Raw genomic sequence first — 9,956 nt, 5'->3', positions numbered from 1 at the left:
TCTTTCTTTCTTTCTTTCTTTCTTTCTTTCTTTCTTTCTTTCTTTCTTTCTTTCTTTCTTCATTTGAGACATGGTCTGTCTATCCAGGCTGCTCTTAATTTGTGGTCCTCCTTCTGCTTGTGATTGTCCAGAACTCTTTCACAGTTTCGTTTTTTAATTTTGAGGTGCTGGATGGAGATTAAAGCCAGGGCCTCATGCATAGGAAGTATGTGTTCTATCAGTGAGCTACACTTTCAGTTCTGTTTTTATTTAGCCTAACAGGAGTCCATCAAGGAACCATATACGAGCAAGCGTTCTAAGCCTTGCTCAGTCTCAGATGCTGGGAGACCCTGGCCCATCAGCGCTCCTGTCTAGGCTTCAGTTCCCTCTGGCTGGGAGTGATTTTTGAGGGTTTCCAGGTGCAACCTGTGGCATGGCAAGGGAGGGAGTCCTGAGATCCTGGGGCCAGGTCTCTCTGGGGCTTCTGGGAAGCCTCAGGCTGGTTGCTCATCTGTCTGTTTCCTCACTGTGAAGTGCACTCCTAGAGCATTCTCAGGCTGATGTTTATAGGAAGGTTGCTGGTGGGGATGGGGACACTGCCGTCAAGGGTCAAGGTGGCGTGGCTGGAGTTAGCTGTTTGGGCTAGCCCATCCTGCAGACAGAAAGGGCAGGTTTCAGGGGAGGAGTCAGCTCCATTAAGAAACTGACCCTCAGAGGTCTTGGTCCACAGCTATGCCTTTCCAACACGTGTTGGGCTAGCCTTGCAGCTCACAAAGACATCGACTGTCCATTGCTCAGAAAAACAACAAGCCACAAATGGCAGGTGTGATGGCATGGCTCCTGGAATATCAAGAGTTTTGTAAAAAAGCACAAGGTCTATACTGAGAGAACAACTCATAGTGTGCAAAAGGCTGTCACTACTATGTCAAATAAAGCAAGCCACAGGTGTGCACATCCCCCCCCCCTTGTGTATGACATAGGTCCCCTTGGTGGGAATTCCTAAGACCCAGCTTAGCAGTTCCTGCCTTGGAATTGGCTGCTAGGAGGAGGTTTGGGACATGCCTTTTTGAACTCTGCCCTCAAAAGCTGATATCTCTCTGTCTCCAGCTCTTGCTTCGTCCACAGGTGCAAGTGGGAGGTGAGAATTCAAGGCATCAACTCTAAGATACTTCCTGTTTGGATGGAGAAGTTGAACTTGATGACAGGTGTGTTCATCAGACTCCCCAGGACTGCAGGCTCCACTGCCACGACTTTGGGATGGATGATGTTTCTAGAGCCACGAAGAACTTGAACTCTTCCGATAAAGACGCAAGCAGAGGAACCAATGAATATTGTTTTCTGCAGAGATCGAAACCAGCACAGGCAAACTCTTCCTTGCAGCTGTTGCCTTGTGGGAGCGGGGAACTGAGGGGTGTGTGTGCCCTTCCTTGCTTACCATTAGGTGGGATGTGAGCTGATTGTTCACTGCACCAGAGTGCTTTAAAAGCCAATGTTTTCACAAAGCAAAACACTCCTCCTTCTGGTCTTGCTGCTATGGCCTGTTAGAGGCTGGGCTGGGAAGGCCTGGATGGGTCAAGCAACATTTCCTGGGTCACCCAGCGAATCTGGTGGCAGAAGTAGGCTTCCAGCCCAAAGCACCCAAGTGTCTGCTTTGCCCCCCTCCTAGGTTTCCTGCCATTGACAAGGTCATAGTCCTCTTCCTGTGGCTTTGGCAGACGCTGCGGTACCTGGAGCAGGGTAGGCGCAGGGAGAGCAATGTGCTTTCCTAATTAGCTCCCGGAGGGGAAGTGTGGGCGCTCTGGGACACAGGACAGGCAAGACCAGTGTCCCTGGACACTGGGAACTGAGGGAGAGGGCGGGCGTGGGGGAAGGTGTCCTGGGCAGCATTGGCCCTGGGGACCCTCCTCCCATGCTAATGGGCTAAGTGCTGGGCTACACCATTAACTCCAGCCTGTGTCTCTCCTCCGTTTTGTCTAGAGAGAGGCCTGGGTGAGTTAGCTTGATCCTGTGGAGAGTGACACAACTGACATTTGGCAACTGTCTAGCGATCTGCAAAATAGGCAGCCTCACAGCGCCTCTGCCAGAGGCGCTGCATGCTCCCTGGGGGCATGGGAGCCAGCAGTGGTCAGTAAACACGAAATGAAAGTGCTTGCTCTCTAAGAGCATAACAATGGTGTGTGAATGTCTCTTGCTGAGATAAGGGTGGCTGCCTGGCTGCTGTTCCTGCCTCTCACAGCCTTCCTCGCTTTCTCTGATGCTGGCCACACTGGGCACCTAGGCTGGGCAAGAGAGCCCAGATCCTTGTGCCTCCCTGAGCCCTACTAGCCAGGCTGTATCTGCACAGTGGAAGGGAACATGGGCACCATCTCCCAGAGCTGCTGGGAAGGACTGCATTGCCTCTTCCTTTGGTCACATTTTATTGTATTTGTGTGTGTGTGTGTGTGTGTGTGTGTGTGTGTGTGTGTGTATACATGTGGAGGTCAGAGGACAACTTGTGGACATCTGTTCTCTCCTTCCACCATGTGTGTGTCCAGGGTTGAACTAAGGTGGCCAAGCTTGGTGGCAAGTGCCTTTACTGGCTGAGCCATCTCAATGGCCCCTGACTTGGGTTTTAAAAGTGGACAGATCTCAAGGTATCATATGCCAGTCTCTCCAAACTACGGTGGGTAAGGGCTCCTGCCTTCAGCACTTGAGGTAAATCTTGAGGGCTGGGTGGTCATGTCACAGTGAGAGGCGGCTCACAGCACAGCACACAGAAGGCAGCAAGCATAAGCAGCTAAGAGAGGAATGGGGCCAACTCCAGACTGACTGCAGACCTCAGCAAGCTCCACTCAGGGGAGCGGGGAACATCACAAAGGCCTGTGACAGACAGCGTGAATGAGAACCTGGTCGGGGGTGACAGGGCAGACTCTATACCACAAGCCCTCTAGTAGCTGTTGGATTTGCACCGTGGATCTATTCTTTACACAGAAATGAATACAATGCGGATTTCTCTGGCTACCACCAATGGTGCTCATAAAAAGGAGCCAAAAGAAGGCTGTGAGGAGAGCCTGCCTACAGCTTCCCATCCAAACATGGAGCCTTTGCCACAGCTGTGACGGTCTAAGTCCTAGAAAGGGCTTTGTATGCAGGCCCACTGTCCACACCACCTCCCCTTCCTTAGCTGGGACATACACCATTTATTTAAAAATACCTTTATTTTAACCCCACCAACTCTCTCACATCACATTCACTCAAAGCACACGCACACACTTTCAAAAATAGTCTTTGGTTTTCCAAAACTTCTGCCTTGTCCCCGGCCATCTAGGCCTGGATGGCTAGATGGGTCCTCGTGGCTCTCCAGGGTGGGCCCTGTGTGCAGGCCATTGTCCTCTGGTCCCTACACAAAGCAGGAGTGGCTTGGGCTTCTGGAATCTTCCCCCCTGTCCAGCTAGGGGCTGGCTCCTGGCTGCTTTCTCCGGAGTCCTTCTTGGAGCAAACACTGAAAGAACCCAGACTCATCGCCGAGGGCCTCGGAGTGGTGCTACCCCCCTCGCCTTCAAGCAGCTGCCCCCCAGGTCACGACGGCTGCCCTGCAGGAGAGAAAGACATGGCAGGAGGATGAGCCCGGGGAACTATGATGGAGGCCCAGGGACGTTCCGCCCCGCAGTAAGCCCACTGTTGGAAAGGCAGACGAGACTCCAGAGTGACACTGCGCGCCATGGAGTGACAGTGTTTAGTGACAGCAGCAAGGGCAGAGGAGAGCATGTGCCACTTCTGGAGAGAGCACATGTGCAAGCCATTGCCGGAGAGGCGACATCAGGGGCACGCTTCCTTTACAACAGTTTACATTTTCCGCTCCTTTGCCACCTGAAGATCTGTTGCCTTAAGAAATCTGATACATGCTGGCACATGCCTGGAATCTGGAAGCCTGGAATTCCAGAGACAGGAGGCTTGCCCGTGAGGTTGAGGTCAGCCTGGTCTACATAGCCTGGTCTTCCAAACCAGACAAGCTACCTAATGACTCTTCTCAAAAACAAAACAAAAATACTCCCCTCCGATTTTGTACAAATGTGTACACACACACACACACAGTAGACACACCTATACATGTTGGACAGGAGGCGCTGCGGATTGAACTCAGGACTATGTACATGGTAAGTATATTCTCTACCACTGAGCTACACCCCAAGGCCATACAATTTTTACACCCTGTAAAGCATATTTTACATCCAGGGGTAAGAAAACTCTCCCACCAGTTCCAGGTGCTACCTGAGAAAACCACATGAGGTGTGTGTGTGCCCGTGCCCAGCCATTACCTAGGCCACCCTCAAAAGCAGACAGAAGGCTTCTGGCCTCCTTGCCTTCACCCAGGGTCTCCCAGTGCAGGGAGCATGCCCTTGCCTCTGGTCTTCCCAGGAAGGTTTCTATGAACGAGACTGTCTCCCACTTGTTGCTACTGGGGACATCCCTGGTGTGAGCCAAGGAGGGAGGCGAGGTTTACCTTTTTGTCCCTGTCTGCCCCAGAGTCCAGGAAGTGGCAGGGAAGGGCGTTATCCCAGAGTGGGGCTGGAGCCTTGCAGGTGCCAGTGCTGCGTTAGGCTGCTGGTGCCCTCCCTGGAGCCACCCATGCTTCAGCCTTGCCCCACTCACCAGTGTGCTGGGTTACAGGCCAGCGCCCATGCTCAGCATAGCAGTCCCTCTTCTGAGGACTCCAATGTTGAGTTAACTGGCCCAGAGACACCAGCTGCTTAGTAAGAGCTAGGGAGAACCCCACTGCCTGTCAAGCCGCCCCACTTCCAGGCCCCGTACAGAATGCAATATCACAGCAAGTGTTCAGTCGGCTGGGTGTGGCTGAGCTGGTGACCTCAGGGGACCATCTGCGAGCCCTGCCTCTGCTGTCTCCTGCCTCTGCCCCAGCCCAGGTTGGGGCAGATCCATCCAGATGTGAGCCCAGCCTCCCTGGAGGCTCTCTGGGCCCAGGGACAGTATGTTCATTCACAGGCAGGGCTATTTTGAGGGCTGAGGCCATGGTCCCAGCAGAGCCTGGGGCTTGGGCTTCTCAGACAGACTCTGGCAGGAGTAGTTGAGAAGGTTGGATGGGGCAGGGAGAGGGAGAACAGAATCCCCCCCCCCAACTTCACTCTTGGGTCCTCAGAGACAAGGAACACCGCATCTCCTATCCTGAGTCTGGAGGTCATGCAGAGAACTGGGTTTCGTGGGAATGCTGCTGGAACAGTTCACCTCCCTGAGCCTCAGTTTCTTCATCTGTGGAATGGAGGCCACCCCCCTGCCCACCCGCGCCCAGGGTACAGTGGAATGAGCACACAGCTGTGTCTACTGCCAAGAACCCTGAGAAGAGGTTCTAGCCAGGTACAGGTACAGCAGGGATGCTCCTGCTCTAACACGGATTCAGTGCTGGACTGAGCCTCAGTTTCCCCATCTGTAGCTTGGCAATACTTCATAGATAAACAAGCTAATGCAGGGGACACATAGGTGACAGACACGAACAGGTAAAGTTCTTTGGGTGTGTGGTACGGTAGATGGAACCCACATCCTAGTTTGTGGCAGGTAAGTAGGTCCTGCCTTGTTTTTACTTTTCCAGACGGTTGCCCTGTAGGCCATGTACCTGGGGTCCTTCTGTGTAGTTGGGGTTACAGGCCTGAGCCACCACGCTCACCAAGAAAAGCTCAGTACAGCTTGAAGAACACAGTAAAGGGTCAATAAACATTTATAATACGATTATCAGCATCGTCCAGTGGCACCTCCTGGCACCTGTCAGCCCTCTGCTGTTGAGCTGGGCACATCAACAACAGGGAACAGAATGGTCCCATCCAGCTCTACTCCCAGGTGACAGAAGGGAAAACAGGGCAGAGACAAGAACCCGCTTTCCACTCCACACTGCCACCACAGAGGTAACCCTCACCCACCCCTGAGCAGGAAGGAGCTGCAGGGGACAGTGTCCATGGCAACCCTGACCTCAGACCATTCAAGATCAGAGGGAGGTAGTGGCCTGGGAAGGAGTGGGGTCTGGGACCTTCTTGACCTCAGAGCTCAGAAGTGTGTAGGGGCTCCCCAAAACATGTGATATCCTCCAGACAAGCTGTGGAGGGCCCAGCACTGTTGAGACTCACCCCTCTGGCCTATCCCCAGAGGAGCTTGTGTGACGGAGCCTGGTTTCTACATCCAAATTTGGTTGAGTTCTTAATCCCACAGACAGATTCCAAGGCAAAGTCAGGCTCAGGCCAGGCCCTGTGAACCACAGGGCAGTCCCCAGTCCTACAAAGGAGCCCCCTTTCTGACAGAGGTGGTGGTGGGCATGGATGGACCTTCTCCGCAGCCTTCAGGCACAGGGACCTCCTGCTGTGCCCCCCCCCCCCCCCCCCCGTTCCAGTTAGCTAGGCCAGATGCCAGTCCTGCTCTATCACTGCCGTGCACCTTGAGCAAGGACAGCCTATCCACGCAGGTGCGGACGGCCACAGGGCTCCTTCTCCACCTGTCAAGGGACCTAAATAAAGAGTGCTGAGCGAAGATCAGTACCTGGAAGACTCCTGCGACTGCAGTCTATCTCTGCCTTTACTATCTTCCCACTTACCGCAACTTTGTCTATGCCATCAGTTCTCAACATGAGGGTCGTGACCCCTTGCGGGGGGGGTGGAGCAACCCTCTCCCATGGGTCAAATATCTTGTATATCAGATATTTACATTATGATTCATAACAGTGGCAACATTGCAGTTATGAAGTAGCAGCAAAATACTTTCATGCTGCGCACGCGCGTGTGTGTATGTGTGTGTGCATGTCACCACAACATGAGCAACTGTATTAAAGAATCGTGTTATAGGAAGGTTCACTGCAAACGCCAGGCCTTACTACGCACGCTCTAAATCACTCTTTCCCACCCCTTTATCTGAGTGCTGCCTGTTTCCACACGTCTTTTAGGAACTTAGTATAGAAGCTCTTCAGTCTCACTCTGGGGCTGGGCTTACCCCTGGGCTCTCAAAGGCCCATCAAACCACAGTATCCTTGCCTTCCTCCTTCTGCCCTAGTCTGATGCTATACTGGATTCTTTTTTGTTTTGTTTTCTTTTTTCGAGACAGGGTTTCTCTGTGTAGTCTTGGCTATCCTGGACTAGCTTTGTAGATCAGGCTGGTCTTGAACTCACAGAGCTCCGCCTGCCTCTGCTGGGACTCAAGGCATGCACCACCACGCCTGGCCTCATGCTACCCTGGGAGTCCCTGGCTGGCTGGTAGGTAGGGACCACATTTGCTTCAGAGCTGGGTGGTTAGGAACAGCTGGGCTGGATGAATGGGTGACAGGCCTGAGAGGAGTACTGTGGTGGGCCCAGCTAGCGTTTGCATCCCAGATGCACACCTGAAGACTTGCTTTGACTTCCCTCCCCCCCCTGGGACACTGACAGGACTCTTAAAAGCGTACCAGGCAGAGGTTAAGAAGAGTCACTCAGAGAAACAGAGGCACCCGAGGCCTGGGAAGACAGTCTGGGAGTCTGAGCCAGAGGGCTGGTCCGAGGCCAGGCCACTGAGGCCTTCCCAGGGTGGAGCTGGGAAGCAGTGTGCTGAGTTGAAGGGGACCGAATACAGTTCTCATGGTCCGTTCCCTCAATGGCTATGGAGAGCAAGCCAATATTTTCTGAGCCTCAGTTTCCCCAGATGTAAACAGCAGCTGCTGATCTAAGTCAGTCACACAAACTGTCTTCCTCGATGTAAGAAAAGCCCAGGCTGGAAAGGGTGAGAGCCTAGGGCCAAGCAAGCCTGTGCAAAGAGACTTGTGGCTCCCCAGTGCCCAGCCAGCCTCTTAACTTAGCCACAAGCAGACAACAGCGTCCCCTCCAAACTCCACACCCTTCTTAGTGCTGGGCACTCTTCCCGGACCCCTTCCTGCACACAGGCTGAGGTCTCAGGCTCTCGCGTACAGGTACCTGTTCCCATCTTCTTCTCAGTCTCCTGCTCCTGGTTCAGGTCTTAGGACCTGGATTTATTAAAGGTGTTTATTCAGGGTGAGCCTGCTTCCTGTAAATGTGAGCAGTGCCTTTATCTGAAGTGCCCAGAGGGCAAGCATCAGGCCAAGAGGAAGGTCCCAAAGTGCAGGCACCTCTCAAGGCGCAATCAAGTGGGACCAGAGTTTTCTGGGCTCCCCTCTACCCTTTCTGTCTAGTGACTGAGCAAGAGGCTGTGCTCCACTTTAATGCTAGGGCATGAGACACTGTCCCTGCCACTGCTCCGAGGTCGATTCCCCTTCTCTTGGGGAGGCCCGCCCCCGCCCCCAAGCCAGATCTCCCGGCTGCAGCGGGCAGGCGAGCTGCGCACTCACCCCCTTGCGCTGGTTGCTGAGACAGAAGGTGCAGATGGAGCGCGGCTGACGGCCGTCGGCGGCGGGGACCGCGCTCTTGCCACCGCCCGCCGCGCGGAAACACGGCTGCCCGTCGTCGGCCGCGTCGCCCAGCAGCAGCACGTTGGCCAGGTGCGCGATGTAGCTGGACGCCAGACGCAGCGTCTCGATCTTGGACAGCTTTCGGTCCACCGGCTCGGTGGGAATGAGCGTGCGCAGGGCGGTGAAGGCCGTGTTCACACTCTGCGTGCGGTCCCGCTCGCGCGCGTTGGCCGCCTGTCGCTGCCGCACCACCACCACGGGGCCCGCGCCGCCGCTCGCCCGCCGCCCGCCCCCGGGACCCGGGCCGCGCCGGGCCGCCTCCAGCCCTTCGCAGCAGCCGAACGACTGGTCCGACGCGTCGCTCTCGCTGCGGTTCTCCTCGTCCTCGCTCAGAAGCCGCACGTCCGGGTACAGCACGTGCGCGCCTACCGGGCGCAGCAGCGCGAACGCCATGGGCGCCCGGCCGCGGGCCTCCGTCCGCCTGGACCCCGAGCCGCCGCCCCCGCCGTGCGCTCCCGCGCGCTCCCACAGCCGCGCCGGCCGTCGCCTTATAGCCGGGGGAGGAGCCAATCACGAGGCGGCCCCGGCGGGGCCAATGGGGCGCCCTCCGCCCCGCCCCGCCCCGCCCGGGCCCAGCCAATGACGTTGTGCCTGCCTCTCGGCGTCCCCAGTTGAAAGTGGCCCCGAAGCTCCGGGCCCTACCGAAGGCTCTGTGCTCAGGCTGGTCGGGAGCGCAGATCTAGACCCCTGGGAGACCGCTGGCAGGTTAGCACGACAAGCTAGCACGGTCTGTTTCCTCCGTCCCGATGTGAGCATCCCCTGGCGCTCCAAGGTCTAACCCAGTGTCCCAGCAATTTCCGTGTACCGTCAGAACCGCGGCCAGGGCCCTGCTTTGGACCGAGAGCCTCTCACCCTCAGCCGTTCCTTCAGCCGTTCGGAGTGTGGCCCAGGAAACTGCATTTTTATACGAGCTCACCAGCGTGCACTCTGATGCTGGCTCTGTCCCAGGAGAGCGAAGACGACAATCCCGCCCCCCTTTCCAGCAAAACAAACACCCAAGTCCCATTCAGTCACTTAACACCTATTTGGCGGGGCTCTGCTATATGTCAGGCATGGAAGATAAAGACCAGAGCGAAATTAACTGCTCCTTCTGAGACTTTGGAGCCAACAGGACAGCTTTGTGTCTGCTGAAGTTGTAGGGCGGTGCCCGCGATGTGCAGGTGGCCACCACTCTGGGGATCCCCACAGGCTTGACTCATCTCCTGTCGGCGCCTCTCCCCGCTTTTTCAGGAATTTCAGAACGAAGTGTGGGCATTCTCTTCCGTCAAGGACCTAGGGGGATTAACTGAGCAGATGATGGTCACTGGGGTCCTCGTCACAGCATACCTGCTTCTCAGTGCCATCCCAGTACTGGTCAAATAAGCATCCACTTGGCTTTGAAAATAACTTTTTGCCGTCCCCCCTGCCCCGCTCCCCTCTCCCCCGCCCTCAAATGGTGGTCAGAGCTGCGGAGAGCGAAGGCTTGGAGGAGCTTCTTGGTTTTCTGGAAGACCCCTTCCAGCTCCAAGGGCTGTGTTTCCCAGCCCCCGATCTAGTCCTGAAAGGGGCC

The 9,956-nt window shown here is 55.5% G+C and overlaps 1 protein-coding gene across 1 annotated transcript; it reads right to left on the bottom strand.

Moving 5' to 3' along the window:
* Positions 1 to 3,178: 3,178 nt before the first annotated feature.
* Tcf15 (transcription factor 15) lies at positions 3,179 to 8,810 on the bottom strand. Its single transcript, XM_055618027.1, has 2 exons — positions 8,288 to 8,810; positions 3,179 to 3,551 (listed from the first exon to the last, which is right to left on the bottom strand). The coding sequence occupies exons 1-2, from the start codon at positions 8,798 to 8,800 to the stop codon at positions 3,477 to 3,479; spliced, it is 588 nt and encodes a 195-aa protein (XP_055474002.1). The 5' UTR covers positions 8,801 to 8,810; the 3' UTR covers positions 3,179 to 3,476.
* Between the last annotated feature and the right edge of the window lie 1,146 nt (positions 8,811 to 9,956).

Source organism: Psammomys obesus, unplaced genomic scaffold (assembly GCF_907164565.1).
Source record: "Psammomys obesus unplaced genomic scaffold, mPsaObe1.curated_primary_1811, whole genome shotgun sequence".
Lineage (NCBI taxonomy): Eukaryota > Metazoa > Chordata > Mammalia > Rodentia > Muridae > Psammomys > Psammomys obesus.
Note: the sequence above shows the minus strand (reverse complement) of the source record. Positions and strands in the feature narration are given on the sequence as shown.